General features: G+C 41.7%; 2 protein-coding genes across 6 annotated transcripts; one reads left to right on the forward strand and one right to left on the reverse strand.

The window, feature by feature from the left end:
* The first annotated feature begins 345 nt into the window (after positions 1-345).
* Positions 346-13,984, forward strand: CUNH11orf16 (chromosome unknown C11orf16 homolog). Its single transcript, XM_046438316.2, has 7 exons — positions 346-660; positions 1,221-1,405; positions 2,887-3,043; positions 4,587-4,821; positions 5,631-6,272; positions 12,679-12,896; positions 13,606-13,984. Exons 1-6 carry the CDS (start codon positions 346-348, stop codon positions 12,876-12,878), a joined length of 1,734 nt encoding a protein of 577 aa, XP_046294272.2. The 3' UTR covers positions 12,879-12,896; positions 13,606-13,984.
* Akip1 (A-kinase interacting protein 1) lies at positions 13,977-22,082 on the reverse strand. 5 transcript variants are annotated; one of them, XM_046438320.2, is made up of 6 exons: positions 21,953-22,082; positions 21,513-21,740; positions 20,982-21,062; positions 18,158-18,262; positions 16,322-16,402; positions 13,977-14,405 (listed from the first exon to the last, which is right to left on the reverse strand). In XM_046438320.2, the coding sequence occupies exons 2-6, from the start codon at positions 21,732-21,734 to the stop codon at positions 14,262-14,264; spliced, it is 633 nt and encodes a 210-aa protein (XP_046294276.1). In that variant the 5' UTR covers positions 21,735-21,740; positions 21,953-22,082; the 3' UTR covers positions 13,977-14,261. The 5 variants fall into 5 exon arrangements, with proteins under 5 accessions (XP_046294276.1, XP_046294277.1, XP_046294275.1 ...); XM_046438321.2 differs by having other exon boundaries at positions 21,958-22,079; XM_046438319.2 differs by lacking the exon at positions 21,953-22,082 and having other exon boundaries at positions 21,513-21,918.
* Between the last annotated feature and the right edge of the window lie 14 nt (positions 22,083-22,096).

Raw genomic sequence — 22,096 nt, forward strand, 5'->3', positions numbered from 1 at the left:
CCGCAGTCTGGCTGGGCACACAATCACGAGCCACCACACAGCTTGTAGATTCAAACAGCAACTCTTTATTCCCGAACTCACACCAGCCGTCTACAATCACGTTCTGGGGAAATCCATGTTCTCTGCCCAAATCCACCTCCACTGGGCTTCTATCTCCAAAATATACTGTCTGAATCCCGTGAGAACTCAAGGGGAACTCAGGCAGCAGGATACGCCCTATTCCCAGCAGGAATAATCTTAAACCTTAAACCTGGAACCTAAACTGGGAACGCCCTAAACAAGATTATCTTAAAACCGGGAACACCCTAATCTGCCTTGGTCCTTGAGCAAGGTTAAGTACATTCAATGTCACTGCAACATGGGGTACGCTGGCAAGGAAATTGTCATACTTACTTGGCTAATGGCTCCCAGCACACTCCTCCTCTCTTTTCCCTATCCTCAAAGACAAAGATTGAGAATAGGCCTTCTTTCCTCTTCCCTGTCTCCCATGGCCTTCCTTCATCCCTCTGCACATGCTCAGTGCTCTCACTGGCCTACAGCATTCCTTGCAGACTGCATCCATGGCAACCTGCTGGGCAACCAAGAGTCAGTTGGGCTGAAGCACTGGGCCCCAACTGTCAGAAGGTATCTGAGACTGAGGCAGAGCCTGGGTTTCAAGCTGTGAGTAAGTCCCTTTGGAGTTAAAACTATAAAGGGCAGGACTGATTCTAACAGGGCTCTGGTGGGCTGAAGCAGCTAAGTTTGATCTTGAGTCCTGAGTGGCAACTGTGGCTCTGACCCTGAGAACTCAGCTCCAACGGGTAGCCAGGTTAGGAAGGGAGTTTTTGGCTGGGGTTGGGGTAGTTTGTCATCAGGGTTAGAGTTTGTGAAGAGAAGAGTGGGCTTATCCCTGCCACTGGGGAGAAAAAAGAAAGAAAAAACATACTGAGCTTATAGTCAGCTGCTTTCCATGTCTGCCGAGGTTAAGTGAGCACCCAGCCTAAGGATTTAAAGCTGGTTTCTCTAAAACCACAATTCCTGCTCTTACAACCCCTCCTATCTCCTGAGCTGAGGTTTCTGAGACAGATGATCCAAAGAAGAACTGGGGGTCTTGTGGGTGAGGGAGGGACAAGGATGCAGCTGTCCCTGAGACAGCTAATCTGGAGGTGAGTCCCCCCCCCACCAGGTGCCCTTTGCTGGGCTGTGGGCTGTAGCTCTAGTAACGCTGGTGCTTGTTCCAGGTGGTCTCTCGGAAGGCCATGCAATCCTCTACCCAGCTCGGAATGCCTTTGCCCAAATACTGCAGTGTGGCCACAACACTGAAGACCCCTGGCTGTAACTGTGCTGCTCCATTCTGGGATCTCTCCTTCACCTGCCCCTTTGCCCTCCGAGAACCCTACATCCCCAGGCACCATGCTCTCACAAGGTACCAGCATCAGCAACTCTGGAGGGAGTGGTGGCTGTTTTCTTTTCCCTTTGTTCTTAGTTCTAGATGGAGTCTCATGAGGAGAGAACTTGCTTTCTGTGTAGGCTGACAGGGCTCTCTTTACTGTTTGGCCTGTTGTGTGGGGTATAAGTCTATATTACCCTGGCCTAAGTGGTACTACCAGTGACCCAGGTTGCCTGGCTTTTATCCTTCCCTGGGCTTTACCTTAGTGGCTTCTCACTCTAATTGTGGCTTTCACAATTGGCATCTGTGAGAGAAGGCTTTCAGCGATGACCAGTTCCAAAGTTTCTAACTCATTTTGCCATCAACTATAAGACTTGCTGTGGCAATGAGACTTAGAATTTCTAAAACCAACAACTAAAGTGGTATATCTAGGTTCTCCCCAGATCCCCTCAGTATTCATCCTATATGAATTTCAATTGTCATCAGGGTTAAGTTTTGTGAAGGAAAAAACAGGTTTACTCCCAGAAGTCCCACCTCTGGGTTGGAGGAAGGAGGAAAACACATACATTGAGCTACTTATATGCAAGGCACTTTCTGTGTTTATCTGCTGAGCAGTAACTGAAGTTCAGAGATTAACTGAGCACACAGCTGAGGGGCTTATAAGACAATTGAATATCCTCAACTGTTCAGGATTTTTCTGAATAATATCCTCAGTCATTTGTTTAAAGTGTGACTACAAAGGGGCCAAGCAACCTCAGCCTATAGCTGTTACAAATTGTGTAAATTCCAGGGATCAGTCCATGCTACTGAACATTATTAGTCTGCCTGGGTTAGCAACAGACTTTCAGTGCTCCTTTTTTCGATTCACCTATTTCTACCATCCTGTTTAAGTCCAAATTAAGCATCTTTGTGTTCATTGTTGTCTACAAAACAGTTTCTTTAAAAACCTTAACTCTCAGGCAACAGCTCCCCCATACCAGCTGGCCCTGCCCACCCGCTCCTTTTCTGCACTGGCCTCTCCTTTTCTGCACCACAGCACCTTAGGCAGCTCCTCTGTGCTGCCTCTGCTCCTGCACTAATTCATCCTTCTGAGCCCCTAATGCCAAGTGCTTTACAACTTTGCTCCTTTGGCATTGCAGTCTACACTTCCTTTCCTCATTCTGAAATCTCATATATAGCTTTAGGGTTTACCTCGTGGTACCCTTTTCTGGTCTGTATTTTTAGTTTCAGAACAAACATTAATTAATTTGAATATATCAAGGATAATTATGTTTTGGTTATCTTGGAACTATTTCCAATTTAAAAATTATGGTTCCCTTCACTGTCCTTACCATTTGTCCTTCCCAAAAAGCTTACCTTATCTTACTAGAAGTCATAGATAGCCACATTCCTCATGGATTACTATTCCACATACGCTAATGTGAATTCACACGCCTTGGCACTCCTCAGATCTGTGAAAAGTGGTCCTTAATGTTTTGGAGGTTGTTGTTCATCCCCCTAAATTTGCTTTTTTCCAGGTATTCTTCTTATCACCAGTATCTCCACATTGCTGACCCAGCATGGCAGGGGCCTGGATGGCTGGGAAGAGTTGGAGGTGCCACTGACACTTGGGTCCTGGCTAGAAGGGAACCAGATGGCTTTTATTACCTGGCTCAAATAAAGGCAGCTCCAGAGGCAAGTCCCTGACTCCCAGCATCCCCCTAGTACACTCCTCTAGGTGATCCTATTCTATCTGATTAGTCTTAGCTACTAAGTGTGTCCAGCAGTTCAGTTTCTTAGATAAGCACAGGTCTCCCATAGCCAGACTGTAGAAGTGAACATAGAGTATCAGTGAGCATATTAGTTTGCTAGAGCTGTGTGCACACAAACTGAGCAGCTTAAATAATAGAAGTCAGTTGTCTCACATTTCTTGAAGTCCAGGTATTGGCAGCATTTGGTTCTTTCTAAGGGCTCTAAGGAATAATCTGTTTCCTGCCCCTCTCCTAGCTTCAGTGTTTGCTAGTAGTCTTTGGTATTCCTTGGCTTGCATCACACTGATCTCAGCCTTCAACTTCATATGGCGTTTTCCCTGAGCATGTTTCTGTCCAAATTTCCCTCTTTTATAAGAACATCAGTCACATTGGTTGGGGACCTTCCATGATTATTATGACCTCATCTTAACTAATTTTAACCTGTAATAATCATATCCCTTCCCAAAAAAAAGACATATTATGAGATGGTGAATTTTGGAGAAAGGGAAACACAATTCAACACATAACAGTAAAGAAAATGTACATTTAAAGTACTTTGCTCAGGAAAATCAGTGTATTGAATTGTTGCCACTTGCCTAGAGAAAAGGAGAAAAACATGCCTTTAGGCACACGTGGGTTCCTGTTCCTGCACACAGAGGCTCATTCCTGGCACACTAGGAACCTGATCTGGACTTTACTTCAGGGGCTTCTTACCTCTTTGGGACTTTTCAAAGTCAGACTTTTTAAATTGATGGAAGGAGGATAATGTGAATTCTCAAAAAATATGAATTATAGGATTTCCAATCAGAAGTCATTTTACTATTTTCAAGCAACTAGTAGATCAATTCAAATGTTAGCAGAATTTTGCTACTATACAGGTCCTGTTTTGTGATTGGTTTAAATTATTTATAACTTGATTTTCTCTTCAAAATCATATTGAGTACTCAAACCAACTTCTATTTTGAATTAGCTGAAGTACTTTTTCTGTTGTATACTATTTATTTACTTAAACCTTCCCTCTTGCTGCTGGTAGCTTGGGGACTGCCCTCTGGCCACAATCACACCTAGCCCATGTGGGCCTCATAAATCAATGATGAACTATCCCCAGTTGGTTTTAGACTCTGGAACACATTTGGCAGTATTGGAAGGAGAGAAAAGTCCAGAGAACCCAGGTTACTCCTGGGAATTGTAGACCAAATATTTGGTTGGAGGAAAGAAAAATAAGAGAACAGAAAGAGAAAGACAGAATGTGGTAATAAATAAGGGTTGCCCATTGCAGGAAGTAGAGAGAACAATAGTCCCATTACCCTCCCTGTCTCCACTTCTTTCATCTCTAAGCAGCACTGCCCCAGTCCTGACCTTTATTTGAAGGGTCCTTACTCTTGGTAAGGAAGAACCTTGGCCTGGTTCTGGGTCATTGTAGGGAATCTGGGTGCTCCCTATTGTACTTTCTAATGCCAAATCTTACTCTGTTGTCTTTCCCATAGTTAGAAAAGCAGGGGATCCTGCTTGTGGAATATGAAGTTCCCCTTGTAATGTGCCCAAACCTGCCACCCCAGAAGCAGAGTGTGGTCTTAGAAGAAGATGTCATTCAACTCTCACCATCCAGAGACTATTCACTGCAACCTGGGGACAAGGTGCTGGCACCCTGGGAGGCAGACCGACAGCGGTATGGTCCTGGCACTGTTCTCTTAGGCTTGGAGACAAAAGATCCTCAGAGAGGTAAGGGAAGCTTCTCTGACCCATCAGTCCCCAGAAGGAGCCAGGCTGGGGATAAAGCCAGAGCATATAGACTGAAAGCCATTAAAGAAAGAATCTTGGGGCTGGGGCTCAGCAGTAGAGTGCTCGCCTAGCATGTGTGAGGCACTGGGTTCGATTCTCAGCACCACATAAAAATAAATAAATAAAATAAAGGTATGGTATCCAACTACAACTAAAAAATATTTTTGAAAAAAGAATCTTTATGCCATCACTTGCTGCTTAACTTGGGGGTAGCAACAGATGCATGTTCATAACTTTCATATTTTAGGGAAAATAACTCCCAACTACCATTAGCTGAACCATAGTGTGGTGGGATTATTCCTGGATTCACACCAGGAGTCACCATTCATCCCTCACCAAGTCCTCTAGGGTCTAGGACTGAAGCCCACAGGTCTATAAGGAAGTGGTGATCAGGGGCCCATGAGGATGTCACTCTTGCCTCAGGGGTAAGGGCTTTATAAGTTTTTACCCCCAGAAAGTTGAGAAATTATTTTTTCAAAGAGAAACTTTCTTGGGTGACTCCTCTGAACCCTGGTTTTTGGCATGGGTGGGAGTGTTTATCAGTCAGCTGAGGTTGTATTTTATGAGGGCTACAGCTTTCTCAGGCGCCAACACTTGTACAGGATCTCAGAGAAGGGTGTGTGAGGATCCAGGCAACAGAGCAGAGAATTCAGCTGAGGCTTTTTGCCTTTGTGGATGGGAGAACTCTTATTATTCTAACCCAAAGAAGAGGTAATTGTAACAAAATGTTGTTTTTTTCTGTTATTTAGCATCAAAGGAAGAAATCACTGTTCACTTCTGGAATGGCAAGACAGCTAAAGTACCTCAAGGTGGGGTCAGGTGGGTGCCCCCTGCTGCCTGGAAGAAGGCTGTGGAGAGGCTGCACTGGCCTTGCACCAGGGAGGACCTCAGTCCGCTCCTCTGGGCCCCTTGCTGCTCTCTGTTGGGGCCAGTCACTGGATGCACCACCAACCTGCCTCCTCTGGATGCTCCTTTCCTGTGCCCTCCCTGCCAACCCCATGCCTGCTGCCGGCTGCTGTGCCAGGGCTGCTTCTGCTGCTGTTCCTTGATGGGCCCCACCTGGTGGCCTCTAACTAGGACTTCAGAGATCACAGCCAGGGAATTCCTGGAGTCAGGACTGAAGCCCACAGCACAACTTTTGCCTCTGGAGGGTTCTAAAGAGGAGGCAGTAGCAGTGCATGCTCCCATGGCTATTTCTTCCTCCTCCCCTTCTTCTTGTGAAGAGTCAGATAATGAGCTGGAGATGGGCCTTCCCCAGAGACTGATGGTGAACAGCGCAGTCAACACTGACCCCATCCTTCCTGAGAAGTGTTGGAGGCAGAGTGGCCCCTGCCAGCCTGAGTGGAGGTATTGGAGGAGGAATGGATCTGAACCACGTCCTGGGAAACCAGGTAAACCAAAGGCACTGCGTTGTCTTCCAAGATAGGTCTGAGGCTCCCCATCCATGTGTGTCTTAGCAATTGGATGCACCTGTCCACTCTGTTGGGCTTGGGAGTAATACTTTGGAGACCAGCCAAGTGGAAGGGGAGACTATGAGAAGAGAGAAGTTATAGGGTTCCATTTAAACTGAGAGAGGAAGGATGGGCTATCCTTTGTGCTAAGGTTTGATATTTTTTTCTTTCTTTACCAATCTCTTTTGAGAGGAAACTGCCATTGTCCATGTTTGCTCCCTCCTTTTTTTTCCCCTGGAGGCCTTGATTTTTCTCTAGTTGAACAGTTAAAAATGCCTCCAGGTGTTGAGATTTGAGTTGAGGCCATGAGAAGCATAGAAATAGGTCCTTAAAAACATTGGTCATCAGGCCACATTCTCCAGATGAGCCCCATAGTAAGTCAAAATGGGAAGGACAAAGCACTACCTCATGCAATTCTTTACAACTAATAGAGGAAACCATGCTAAATTGTCATGCTGCCATTCCCAAGCTTCTTTACTTCGAACTGAGGACTATGACATGGCTTGATGTATTTGAGAAGCAGCATATTATTAATCTGCTCCAGACCCATTCTATCTAAATTCCTAATAGGGCCTAGAAAGAACAGAAGCCTAGGTCAATTGGCAGAGCTGTGTGGAGAAGGGGGCCTGGATAAGCCCAGCCTTAGGCTAGATTCTTGGAGCCCTGGAGACACTGATTTAATGTTCATTGCAGAGGCATCTGGGGCAGGCATACTGTGAGCACTAAAGAACATCACTGCTAAGGGCTTAGGGGTCTCTAGCCACTGCCCACAATGGGACCCACAGGGAGTCCTTATTTGGAGCCATTGCCTTATTTCTAGGATAGCTCAGCTAGAAGGACTGCTCAGCCCATGAGGATGTCACTCTTGCCCCAGGGGTAAGGGCTTTATAAGTTTTTACCTCCAGAAAGTTGAGAAATTATTTTTTCAAAAAGAAACTTTCTTGGGTGACTCCTCTGAACCCCTGGTTTTTGGCATAGGTGGGAGTGTATATCAGTCAGCTGTAGTTGTATTTTATGAGGGTTGCAGCTTTCTCAGGTTTCCAAGCTGTGGGATCTTTTCCCCACCTCTGATAGGGAAACAGAAGCATAACAATTCACTTATGATCAGCTGAGATCTTCCTCCTCTCTCCAAGAGGAAACTGTGTATTGAAAATATAAGGTGGAGGGGAAAGGCCTTGAACTTCGATGAAATGGATCACTCTGTTCTCACAATGGTAAGCCTTGGCAACAGCTACTTGGAAACAGCTCTAAGATCTGCCCTCCCAATGAGTGATAACATAAAAAAATGGTGCCAAAATTGTTTTCGTACAAACTTTTCCATAGCTTCTACTGTCTCTTGCTTCAGCACAGCCTGGAGAAACAAAATCTGTACTTATCCAACAGAAAAGTTGGTGGGAACAATTGAGATAGCACCAGGCCTAGCACAAGAGAAGGGAACAATAAAAGGGCGACCAGAGGCTACATGGTAGTCAGGCCCCAGTTACCATGTCTGCATTCTGCGGCTGTGGCTTGCTCCATGGCAATCTCTAGAATGGTTCCAAATTAAAATCCAAATTTTCCCTGGCTCTACACATTCACCACTCTTATCTCCACTGCCCAAAGTCACTTAAAACCTATATTTAGTCTCTCGCCCCATCAATACACTTTAAACAGATTCAATCCATTACCCCCCAATTCTAATAATTGACTGTAAAGAAGATAAATATACTATCTTTTTAAGTACTGTTTCTTTTGCTATGCCTCAGGGAAAGTTAATTCCAGGTCTGAACCCTGAGAATCATCAGGCATGTTCCCTAATCTTTGGACAGCAGGCCTGAGATGGGGCCTTGAGAAGGGGGCCATCCCCAGCCCTTGTCACAGATGCAATACTGTCAGCTAAGTAGAAAAGTTGAAGTGTATCAAACCATGTATAGACCACGGCTGGAAACAATGACAAATTACAGCTTTATTCTCCCCTCCAGACTTTAAAGAAAATGTGCTGCTTTGCTTCTCCTAAAAGATTGGTATTTAATCAGTACTAGATATCAGTACTTGATCTGACAGTATTTGATCTGACAGCATTTGATCTCAGTGCGGTCAAACACTAAAGCTTGATGGTCTTCAGCCTGCCTCTTATGAAACCTCTTAGTTTCTTTCAGCATAGGCAGCAAGAGGTCACTGATCCCAGAAATCCTAGGGAGGCAGATTGTGGGTTGCCATCCCTCATGGTGCTCGCTTCCCTGAAGACTGAAACGGGATTCAATCTGCAATATTAAAAAATTTAAGTATTCCTCCCTTTTTAGATTGTTCTTCTGTTCCACAGAAGTTCCATTAGATTTTTGTCTCATTTAACTCTTTTTTTTAAAATAAATTGTCGATGAACACGATACCTTTATTTATTTATGTGGTGCTGAGAATTGAACCCAGTGCCTCATATGTGCTAGGCAAGCACTCTACCATTGAGCCACTACCCCAGCCCATTATTCAACTTCTTAAAACTTATTTTTTAAAACCATCAGCCTACTATCTTTCCTTTGTAATCAATGTTATTGATTAGTGAAGGAGTAGAAGCTTCTTCAATTAGAGGCAACTGGTTAATTTGTTTCCTCTATTGGCTGTTTAAAAGAACTCTGATAACTTCTTCCCTCCCAACTCCAAATTTGAGTATTAGATAATGACCTTTCCCCAAAAAAATAATGGCCAGAAGTGATTAACAAAGTTTATTTCTCTTTAAAGATACAGAATATGGATTTCCAGTTTTCCCAGCACCATTTGTTGAAGATGCTATCCTTCCTCCATTGCATGCTTTTAGCCCCTTTATCAAATATAAGATAGTTGTAGTTTTGTGGATTGGTTTCTGTGTCCTCTATTCTGTACCATTGGTCCAGCCGCCTGTTTTGGTACCAGTACCATGCTGTTTTTGTTACTATTGCTCTGTAGTATAGTTTGAAGTCTGGTATCGCTATACCGCCTGATTCACACTTCCTGCTTAGCATTGTTTTTGCTATTCTGGGTCTTTTGTTTTTCCATATGAATTTCATGATTGCTTTCTCTATTTCTACAAGAAATGCCGTTGGGATTTTGATTGGCATTGCATTAAACCTATAGAGAACTTTTGGTAATATCGCCATTTTGATGATGTTAGTTCTGCCTATCCATGAACAGGGTATATTTTTCCATCTTCTAAGATCTTCTTCTATTTCTCTCTTTAGGGTTCTGTAGTTTTCATTGTATAAGTCTTTCACCTCTTTTGTTAGGTTGATTCCCAAGTATTTTATTTTTTTTGAAGATATTTTGAATGGAGTGGTTGTCCTCATTTCCATTTCAGAGGATTTGTCGCTGATATACAGGAATGCCTTTGATTTATGTGTGTTGATTTTATATCCTGCCACTTTGCTGAATTCATTTATTAGCTCTAATAGTTTCTTTGTAGAGCCTTTTGGGTCTGCTAGGTATAGAATCATATCATCTGCAAATAGTGATAATTTAAGTTCTTCTTTTCCTATTTTTATGCCTTTAATTTCTTTCGTCTGTCTAATTGCTCTGGCCAGTGTTTCGAGAACTATGTTGAACAGAAGTGGTGAGAGAGGGCATCCCTGTCTTGTTCCAGATTTTAGAGGGAATGCCTTCAATTTTTCTCCATTCAGAATGATGCTAGCCTGAGGCTTAGCATAGATTGCTTTTACAATATTGAGGTATGTTCCTGTTATCCCTAGTTTTTCTAGAGTTTTGAACATAAAGGGATGCTGTACTTTGTCGAATGTTTTTTCCGCATCTATCGAGATGATCATATGGTTCTTATTTTTAAGTCTGTTGATGTGGTGAATAACATTTATTGATTTCCATATATTGAACCAGCCTTGCATCCCAGGGATGAATCCTACTTGATCATGGTGCACAATTTTTTTGATATGTTTTTGTATCTGATTCACCAGAATTTTATTGAGGATTTTTGCATCTAGGTTCATTAGAGATATTGGTCTGTAGTTTTCTTTCTTTGAAGTGTCTTTGTCTGGTTTAGGTATCAGGGTGATGTTGGCCTCGTAGAATGAATTTGGAAGTTCTCCCTCTTTATCTATTTCCTGAAGTAGCTTGAAAAGTATTGGTATTAGTTCCTCTTTAAAGGTTTTGTAAAACTCTGCTGTATACCCATCCGGTCCTGGGCTTTTCTTAGTTGGTAGTCTTTTGATGGTTTCTTCTATTTCCTCAATTGATATTGGTCTGTTTAGGTTGTCTATATCTTCCTGACTCAATCTGGGCAGATCATATGACTTAAGAAATTTATCTATGCCTTCACTATCTTCTAATTTATTGGAGTATAAGGATTCAAAATAATTTTTGATTATCTTCTGTATTTCTGAAGTGTCTGTTGTGATATTGCCTTTTTCATCCCGTATGCTAGTAATTTGAGTTCTCTCTCTTCTTCTCTTTGCTAGCATGGCTAAGGGTCTGTCGATTTTGTTTATTTTTTCAAAGAACCAACTTTTAGTTTTGTCAATTTTTTCAATTGTTTCTTTTGTTTCGATTTCATTAATTTCAGCTCTGATTTTAATTATTTCTTGCCTTCTACTTCTTTTGCTATTGTTTTGCTCTTCTTTTTTCTAGGATTTTGAGATGAAGTATGAGATCATTTATTTGTTGGTTTTTTCTTTTTTTAAGGAATGAACTCCACGCAATGAATTTTCCTCTTAGAACTGCTTTCAATGTGTCCCATAGATTCCGATATGTTGTGTCTGTGTTTTCATTAATCTCTAAGAATTTTTTAATTTCCTCCTTGATGTCTTCTATAACCCATTGATCATTCAGTAACCTATTGTTCATTCTCCAAGTGATGTATGCTTTTTCCTTCCTTCTTTTATCGTTGATTTTCAGTTTCATTCCATTATGATCAGATAAGATGCATGGTATTATCTCTACTCCTTTATATTGTCTAAGAGTTGCCCTGTGACATAATATATGATCTATTTTTGAGAAGGATCCATGTGCTGCTGAGAAAAAAGTGTAACTGCTTGATGTTGGGTAGTATATTCTATATATGTCAATTAAGTCTATTAATTAACACAATTAAGTTATTAATTGTGTTATTGAGTTCTATAGTTTCCTTATTCAACTTTTGTTTGGAAGATCTGTCCATTGGTGAGAGAGGTGTGTTGAAGTCTCCCATGATTATTGTATGGTGGTCTATTAGACTCTTGAACTTGAGAAGAGTTTGTTTGATGAACATAGCTGCACCATTGTTAGGGGCATATATATTTATGATTGTTATGTCTTGTTGGTGTATGGTTCCCTTGAGCAGTAAGATTGGCAGCCATTATGAAGTCAAACAACAACAAGTGCTGGCGAGGATGTGGGGAAAAGGGTACACTTGTACATTGCTGGTGGGACTGCAAATTGGTGCAGCCAATTTGGAAAGCAGTATGGAGATTTCTTGGAAAGCTGGGATTGGAGCCACCATTTGACCCAGCTATTCCCCTTCTCGGTCTATTCCCTAAAGACCTAAAAAGAGCATGCTACAGGGACACTGCTACATCGATGTTCATAGCAGCACAATTCACAATAGCAAGACTGTGGAACCAACCTAGATGCCCTTCAATAGACGAATGGATAAAAAAAATGTGGCATTTATACACAATGGAGTATTACTCTGCATTAAAAAATGACAAAATCATAGAATTTGCAGGGAAATGGATGGCATTAGAGCAGATTATGCTAAGTGAAGCTAGCCAATCCCTAAAAAACAAATGCCAAATGTCTTCTTTGATACAAGGAGAGTAACTAAGAACAGAGTAGAGACGAAGAGCATGAGAAGAAGATTAACATTAAACAGGGATGAGAGGTGGGAGGGAAAGGGAGAGAGAAGGGAAATTGCATGGAAATGGAAGGAGACCCTCAGGGTTATACAAAAGTACATACAAGAGGAAGTGAGGGGAAAGGGAAAAATAATACAAGGGGGACAAATGAATGACAGTAGAGGGGGCAGAGAGGGAAGAGGGGAGGGGAGGGGAGGGGAGGGGGGATAGTAGAGGATAGGAAAGGCAGCAGAACACAACAGACACTAGTATGGCAATATGTAAATCAATGGATGTGTAACTGATGTGATTCTGCAATCTGTATATGGGGTAAAAATGGGAGTTCATAACCCGCTTGAATCAAAGTGTGAAATATGATATATCAAGAACTATGTAATGTTTTGAACAACCAACAATAAAAAATTAAAAAAAAATAATAAAAAAATAAAGATACAGAATAATACCAGCAGCTTACAGATGCTTAAGTTCAGTGACCCTTAATGTAGTTCCACTTGTCATAAAGACCAATCTCATCAAAATTGTAGCATATTCACCATATCTAATTATTTTTGATTTAGGAATAAGAGGTTGCAACATCTGGAAAGAGAAGGACAACAAACAGCAGAGAGTACAAACTGCAGTAGTGAGGACTACCAAGGAGCTGACCCTGAAAGCAACCAATATGAAGCCACTGCAGACCCTGCCAGAGGAAGCTGAACATAGAAAACTAAGTCAGGGACACATCCAAGGGACAAGAATTCCCAAGAATTCAAACTAAAAGCCCTGGGTGGTCTAGGTAAAGCAGAATGGCTGAGAAGGGTCATTTCAGGGGCTCCTTACATAGTTCAATCTATCTGGAGTCACAATCACTGTGTGAGTTATAAAACCCAGGGCTCCCTTTTCCAGAAAATTGTATTCATAATTTTGTATATAATTTCAGAAGGCTTATAGAAACCATGAAACTCATCATCAGTTTCTTGTGGGAAGGGAGGTACAAGGAAGGCTCTCCATTTAAATAATGCTGTCCCATGACATTAGACACAGGTGTGCTTTAGTAGGCCTTCTGTCTAGGTGAGTCTGTTCCTTGCAGGAATGCTATTATAGATCTATTTAAAACTTTATTTTTGTCAGATAATATGTAGCATTTTTCCTGAGGAAAGATTAGCTATGTTCAAAATGATATGATTCAATAGGCTGTTGGTGTGATAGATTAAAGTCTTGGGATATATCAATGACTTTTTAAAAAATTAAATCCAAATGATTCTTGGATTTAAATCCAGTGATTTTTGATCCTTAAAATTTTTAAAATATTTAAAAATATTTTTTTTTTAGTTGTAGATGTACACAATAGCTTTATTTTTATTTTTATGTGGTGCTGAGGTTTGAATCCAGTGCCTCATGTGTGCAAGGCAAGTGCTCTACCACTGCGCTACAACCCCAGCCCTTGATCCTTAGAATTTTAGCATGAGACTCAGGATTTTTCTTTCTATTTTTCTCTTTAACAGAAAATCAAAGGATTATGATGGTAAATACCTAACGAAGAGTTATAAAGAGTGGCTGACAAGACCTTCTTCAATGGAAGGTAGAACACAGGCTGCAGGTGAGAATCAAGTAAGCAGCAGCATCTTCACCCCATTAAGACTTCCCTGCAGATGAGCAGCAGGAAGGCACCACTCATAAGGGGCACAGGAGCCAGTGGCTCTGTCTGGTGGCACTGCTTGAGAATGCCACTTCCACAGAGGCCACTTTGGAAGACCCATAGTAGACCTGCTTTGGGCAAATGTCTCCACAGCATCTCTGCTGTCTTTTCATAAAACCTACAGTTGTACATGGGGAACATTGACCTCTTTTTAATAGCAATAAAATGAATTCTCTGTTTCCAAATCTTTCCCTTTATTATCATAATTAGACTTTACTTGGAAAGCTAGTAGTAAAAACTGTTCAGACAGCATCATCACATTCTTACTTTTAGGCAAAGGAGGATGGGGGACTCTCAAGTTAAAATGGGACTGAAAGAGACAGATTCCAGTTCCCAAGAAGGCTGGCCTCTACAGTCAGCAGTAAAAGCAGGATTAATGTGTAGTTATTAAGAAAATCATATGGTGACTTTATTCTCCTTGCTACTTAAAAAAGAGTGATGTGATAGCAGTGAAGGCCAACATCATACAGGGAAGACCAAGTCCACACTTTGTCCTGAATCAACTGCTACTACATGAGTCTTCTTGGTCAAGGCAGTTGAGCCCACAGTGACAGAATAGGTCCCTGGATATACTTCTATGTAGAGGTCCTTTGAGATGTTCTCAGCCTGAAAGGAAAAGAAGACACCATAAAGAATTTATATCTCAATGCCAACACAGCACCTCCACTAGGCTACCTTTGTGCCAGAGGTATGATGGAATAAAGGACTGATGGAGGAGATAGAAGTTCTGTTTTCAAGGCTCAGTTTGGTCATACAATAGCAATGTCATTTAGATAAACCTCAGCCTTTCCTTAAGCTTGTTTCCTTATTTCGAAAGTTGTGATAATATCCACCTCACAAATAAGCAGAAAACACTTTGTGAATGTTAAAGTGTTATAGAAATATGAAGGATTATAAAAGAACACTCTAGTTGGGGTAAGAATTAGGCAGAGGGACAGACTAATGGTCATTGTTTTGCACTTGTAAGCAGAGATTGACAGTAATGACAAGGTCCCTAGGATAATGGGAAACATTCTTTTTTATTGTGTTTTGCTAAATTTGTTATCAAGAAGATGAAGCACTTCTTTTCTCCTAAAGCTAAAAACAATATGAATGGATGTCATTTTGTCACTGAAGCAGCAAGTAGCTGGAGGAATGGTTCTACGCTGGAAGCTGGAGTTAATGAGTTTAGAGCTGATCTGAGTGCAAATCATTTTATGAAATAAACTTCATACATGGTTGGGAAGTGGATCATGGCAGGTGTGCAGGCAGAAAATGGTTTCAGTAAAGAAGGCAAAAAGATAGAAGTCACAAACCAGAAAAGAGCCAGTAACAGCAAAGTGTCAGCTATGATGCTCATTTATGTTTGGTGAATATTCAGAAGGAGATACACCAGGAAAAATGAAACCACTGACCACCAGCAAATCCACCAGCAAGAATAAATATTTATGAAACTCTCCCTGCCTTGGCCTTCAGATAGATTTGAAGCTGACTTTACAAAAGTTATTTTATGTTATATCCTTGTATTCCCAGTTACTGCAAAACTGGAGGTCTATTATTTAACAAATGTGAATATATATGACAATGCCCTAATTATAAAAAGATGCTCTGTAATTAAGATTAACACTGGGGTAAGACTATATCTGTGACTCCAACACTAAAGAACATCAGGAAGATTAGCATCACCTAAAATCAGCAATGATGGAGGCATCTAAGCCTAATGATTTATATTTGTACTAGAAACAGAATATTCTTAGTTGCTACTAATGCTATTATATTCCAAATCATGACTCCCAGCAAACTGAATATAAACAAAAAGAAATTTATTGTAGCAACATGCTGAAGTTCCTTTCCTCAGAATTCCAGCCCTTCCAAGTTCCAAAAGATTCTTTGAGGCTCATAAACTAATGAGTAATTTTTTTAAAAATATTTATTTTTTAGTTTTCAGCAGACACAACATCTTTGTTTGTATGTGGTGCTGAGGATCGAACCTGGGCCGCACGCATGCCAAGCGAGGGCGCTACCGCTTGAGCCACATCCCCAGCCCACTAATGAGTAATTTACCCAAAAAATGAAATACTCATCATTATACATTTTTTAGAGAAAATGGAAACATGCTTTTAAATGTTTTGGAACCTGATATCTCACCAAATGTATATGTTTCAGAGTTTTAGCAACAGTTGCACTTTATAAAAGCAAGCAAGGTCAGGCCCTCCTGCTGCTTGAACAGATGGTGAAATTCCAGCAGGACCCAGTGCCAGCCCAGCTGAGCCTTAGGAAAGGAGATGTGAATACTTCACATTCTTTCCAACCACAGCTATGAATTCAGGCACAAAGAGCATGTCTGAAATTTTGAAAGAAGGATACCAATAAAAAACAACTTTACACTGAACCAAAATTTTGTTCACCTTCCTTGAGTGTAAAATCATCACAACTTGAAAATACTACAGATTCAATACAAACAGCCCTATAGTTAACAGGTCAAATGGTTCATGGAATTGCAATGGTTGTGAAGCGCAGCACACTAGCAGCTCTGTACTCACCGGCTGGGATGACTCTGCAGCATGTGCTAATGTTTCATAGATGCTTCCTGAACTGAGGGATGTCTTTTCTCTGTCATTTTTCTGAAGAGACAAATATTGATCAGTGCGCAAACTTTGACTTCTGTGTTATAAAGAGAAATTTTCTCCGGCCTTATTAGGAGAATTCTTCTGTACACTTATTTCTAAGTTATCATCGAAGTTATTAAGGCTCTTTTTAGTGAAGTCTGAGTTATTTTTAGTCAGATGCTTACCATGATTACTTTTTATCCTTATATGGGCTTTGGAGTCAGAAAGGCCTGAATTTAAATACTATTTCCAGCTATTTACTAAGTCAGATAGATAAACCTCTTTTAATAAGCTTTAGTTTCCTAGACTATAACATGGGGCTATTTGGATTTTTGGGAGGACTGAAAGTGCACAAGTGATAACACTCAGGCAGTGCTCAGAAAGTATTCTCTTCTGTGCTTCTAGGAGTATGGGTACTAGAAGGGAACAGGCTGACAGAGCCAATTCCCTTAGAGTCACAACTTAAATTTTACATATATAGAGGTCAGGTGCACTTAAGGTGCTCTGATGAGGCCCCCAAAGGGAATCCAGGATGCAAACTCCTACAGCTCTCCATATCCCAGGAAAAAACAAGATGCCTCCAGTCTGTGCTCAGCCCTGCTTCATATCCCTGCGCTCACTGCCTATACTTTTCCTAAAACTCTTTGCTCTGATACCCCAAGGTGACCCACATGCCAGAGAAGTCAGGAGTCTGACATGAGGATTAGGATCAGACTTAAGTTTTTTGGGTACAACTAGAGGAATTCAAGAAAAACAAAATGCCTATTCTCCCCTTGAAAACTACCACCACCACCTCCCATTTAACAAGTAGAACATTTGGCTTCCCCAAAATTTGACATGTGAACAGGTTGGTAGTGAGTGAGAGGCCTGTAACTGTTACTATCTTTAGAAAAAGTATCACTTGAACCCAGGAATTCAAGACCAGCATGCACAACATAGGGAGACCCTGTCTTTTTTTTTTTTTTTTTTTTTTAATGTTTATTTTTTAGTTTTCGGCAGACACAACATCTTTGTTTGTATGTGGTGCTGAGGATCGAACCCGGGCTGCACGCGTACCAGGCGAGCGCGCTACCGCTTGAGCCACATCCCCAGTCCCAAAGACCCTGTCTTAAAAACAAAACAAAACAAAAAAAGGATTTTGAGACCCCCCCTTCCCTTACACTTTTTTTTTTTTTTTTTGGTCGGGGGAGGTAGGAGAGAACAGGGATTGAATCCAGGGGTGCTCTTAGTAAATAGCTGGAAATCCAGCTATATTCCCAGCCCTTTTTGTTTTTTTATTTTAAGACAAGGTCTCCCTAAGTTCAGGAGGCTGGCCTCAAACTTCTGATCTTCCTGCCTCAGCCTCTGAGTCACTGAGATTACAGGTGTGAGCCAAAGAACTTGGCTGCACTTCCTTTTTAAAAATTACCAAAAACATGATAACTATCATTATCTTAATAATATATGTAATTATTAAAAATATCTTTTCTATCCCTTGATGCAGAAAAGGACATGTGAAGCTCTTTTTTTTAAGCATATTCAGCAATCCCCTAGCCCAGGATTTCTGGTTCAACTAAAGAGCCTACAGTGAAATCAGTCTTTTGGATTAGACAAATTCCTATTTCATGCTCAACACTGTAAGTTCTCTAAGGCTGCAAGTTGATATTTTTCTGTTGAGCACTATAATGCTGAGTCACACAGGCATCCAAGAGTTTAGTAGGAACTCCCCCAAACAGGTCTCACATCTTGAGAGACTGAGAGCATATTCAGGACAGTTTTGAAGACACATACCTGACCATGCCTTCTGTAAGAGTACATGTCTAGCTCCGACTTCCCTCTGTGATAACGATAGACATGGGTTGCCCCTCCTTCCTCTGCCACAGATGAATAATATTTCTAGAGAAGTAATGTGAAAGATGTTGGGTAATTAAATAGTCTGGTCAATTTTTCAGTAAATAAATAAATAAAACCTCCAATGCTTGGGCAAAGTATGGTTAAGGAGGAAGGCAAGAGAGCAAAAGTAAATCATGGGTTTTTGAGAGGCCTCTGAAGCCTTAGGCCATGTAAAGTGGCTACAGAGAAGAAAACTGCATTTGGCATTACTTTGCTGCCATCTGCTGCCTCAGTAGGGCAAGAACTCTGGCCAATTAAAGTTGGGCAGGACCATGTTCTCTGCCAGGTTAAATAATTTTTCACATCTTTGCCTCAATGTCAAATACAGATGCCCTTTCCTTTCCTCCCCTGACAAGTTCATCACATGCCCTTTCCTTTCCTCCCCTGACAAGTTCTGATGAACAGTTCCCCATTTACTAAGTCTTAGACAAGGACATGGGAAAAGAAGGGTACATTTGCTTGAGGTTTAGAAATATAGCAGGAAATGAAACATAAACCCAAGAGCTATACAACCTTTCTCCTTAGGGTTCCCATGCAGGGGAGTGGAAGGAGAGGTCTCCAGTTTAATAATAATCCAAAGGATCTGAAAACAGTTACATTTTTCTTGTCTATTTACTTCCCTCCCTCAAAGTTAACCTCAGATTTGCCCTTGATTATGACTAATGATGAAGACATCACAAGCCTGCTTGTTTTGAACATACTGTAGGGACAGTGTCCAAAGCACATTACTAGAAGAATAAGCCAGGGAAAGCACTCAGAACATGGATCTAATACCTTGTAGGGGCTGCTTCAAAATTGTGGAGGCATATCCATAATACTATCCTACATCTGTAGAAAACCGAAGGGTTCTGTTGGACCTATTCTAAACAGATTTGAACTGAACCATGAACTGAAAACCAACATGAAAAATACCAATTTGCTAAACCTCAAACCAAAGACAAATTGTATTCTTTTTATCAAATCATGAAGCAAGCATTTATCACTTCACAATAGAGCTAAAAAGTTATGGATTTTTCTACAACCACTTCAGTACAAATGAGAACATTAAAATATATTGAGTAACATCACATTGGTTGGAATACTTATTCTGGTCACAATGATTTTTTTTTTAAATATTTTTTAGTTGCAGTTGGACACAATACCTTTATTTTATTTATTTATTTTGATGTGGTGCTGAGGATCGAACCAGCGCCTCGCACGTGCTAGGTGAGCCACAACCCCAGCCTCCACAATGATTTTTATAAAAGATGTAGAAATATTAAGAGTTTTTTTTTATCTTAACATATGAAATGAAAAAAGCAATAAAACAAGGAATCCTCTTCCTTTTCCCTTACAGATAAGTATCCTCAGAGTCAAAAAAGATTCATAAAATGTTAAGGCTAGAAGACAACAGTTTGGTGTTAATCCAAGAAGATAGAGAGTATCTTCCTTGCAGGTGATTTCCCTCAATGTTGGCTAGCCTGCCTTCAATAGTCCCTAAAAAGTACTTTAAAAATGGCCTAAGTGCATAGGTTTCAGAAGAGGAACTTAAAAAAAAAATTACTTTTAGTTGTTGATTGACCCTTATTTTATTCATTTATTTCTATGTGGTGCTAAGAATCAAACCCAGTGCCTCACACATGCTAGGCAAGTGCTCTACCACTGAGCCACAACCCCAGCCCCAGATGAGGGACTTTAAAACATTTGTTCACTCATTTCAATGAATGGTACCAAAACCTCACCTAAATCCTGCATCCTAGAGTTTGTGATAAATTTGCTGCTGTTCCTCTCAGTGGAAACCAAAGAAATAAACTGTAAAGGCTGGAAAGGATTTTAGAATTCTTAATTTCATGATGGGAAACTAAAATAGCTTCAGGTCCCGAAGTACTTTCTCCAGCGTATCATTGTTCTTGTCATATGTTTGGGAAAGACTGAGAGAGACTAACTGGCCAAAGACATTACAGTGGTAGAACATGGGTATGATTCTTGGGAAGTAGTTCCTGACACTAAATCACACACCCCTGACCAGGAAATTCCATCGGTCCTATATAACCACTTTTATCACCAACAACTGCTTATGGACCCACTGGGACATAAAGTCTGATCACCAGGGATTTGAAACAAACATTACAGGTTAAGATCTAATGCAACTGTGTTTCAGTTTGTGTTTCAACATGTTTTGCTGTTGTGTGTATGTGATACTGGGGATTGTATCTTCTGAGCTATACCCCCAGTCCTTTTTTATTTTTGAGACAGGGTCTCACTAAGCTGCCCAGGCTAGCATCCAAATTGCAATTCTCCTGCATCAGCCTCCCAAATAGCTGGGATTACAGAGTATTTGAGTTATAGGCCTGTGCCCATAATATTTCAATGAAAACTGAAAAAAAGAGGCCCAGTTACAGTTCAGAGTGGTCCTATTTTTTTTTTTAATCTTCAGTTCAATATTGAAAAACAACAGCAACACCCTGCAATTTGACCTGTTTTAGAATCCAACAGATATCCCCATACACGCTAGACTGAAAACTCAATGAGGGCAGAGACATTTTCTAGCTTGTTCACTATTGTATCCTCAACAATTAGAGTTAGGAATTCAATAAATATTTGTTGGATGACTTCTAACTTGGGTGCAGGCCTGGTGAACAGAAGATTCAGGAGCGTCTGAGTCTCCCTAAATTCCAGAAACATCCACATTGTGATCATCCATTGATGATCAGGGGCATGGCTTTGGTTCACATCAACTTACCCCACACTGACTTGAAGTATAGTCCATGAATTCAGCCATTGTTCTGAAGGATGCACTAAGGGTTGGGTGCCTTTCTTCTCTCTATTTGAATAAATGGCAAGTCACAAGTGAGGCCTAGGATTCCCTGATACAAAATGAAACCATTTTGGAAATAGTCTTTTCATTTTTGGAAGTCAGTAAGAAGGATCTTACTGAGAAAGAATTTCAACTCAATAAAATAGAAATGCAATTTATTCAGGACCTAAAAAAAATAAGTTTGCTATCTTTCCTCTAATATCATATAGTGTCTATGTGAGAATTTTTTGTTTGTTTAATCAACCATGGCCAAGCACTATCATTGTTCTACAACTACCCAACAAGAATCTGTCAAAAGGAGACTTTTCAAAGGATTTTTCCATTCATTGTCCTGATAGTTTCCATCTTTCCGACACGGGCAGAATCCCTCAGGCCTTTCTGTGGGGTGTGCCCATGGATGCCAGCAGGCCACCGCCTACAGAATCACTGGCTGGTCGCCCAGCACCAGGTCCTCACCTCTACTGGAAGAAAAGGCTGGGGGCCCGCTGCCAGTAGTCTTTCTTGGTAAGACCCCTCCCGGGAAAGAATCCCCATGCTGCCTTTGGGGCGCTCGTGTGAATGCCACTCCACCGCCCGCCTCTTGGCCCGCTCCAGCACTTCTTGACCCAGCCTAGCTGAGCGCTGCAGGGAACGTCTGTCCACCCCGGTCAGCATCGCCGCGACGAAACAGTTGTCCATGTCTCCCTGGGCAGGCATATATACACACAGAGGTTCAGTCGGGCTGCCGCGACGCTGCTCCGGTTCTGGGTGGGAGCCCCGGCCTCGACCTCCCCGGAGATCACCGATCCCCTTCCGCCCCCAACGCGCACTCAGCGGGCGCCCAGCCAGAGGGCGAGGCTGCGCGCGCTGGTCCCCTCCATTTCCGCATCCCCTCCCTAGGGCAGAGACCCCCTCACCAGACCCGCTTCTCAGTGCGCACGCGTCCCGCCGGAGAGGGAGGCGGGCCTGGAGCGCCAGGCGCCGGCGCAGCAGACCATTGGCGGAAGGCGGGGAGGGGCGAGGCGGCGGGGCGCGCCGCCTGGGCCGGACACGCCTTCGCG

Source organism: Marmota monax, unplaced genomic scaffold (assembly GCF_021218885.2).
Source record: "Marmota monax isolate L192 unplaced genomic scaffold, Marmota_monax_Labrador192_F-V1.1 WCK01_AAM20220418_F8-fsc00061, whole genome shotgun sequence".
Taxonomy (NCBI): Eukaryota; Metazoa; Chordata; class Mammalia; order Rodentia; family Sciuridae; genus Marmota; species Marmota monax.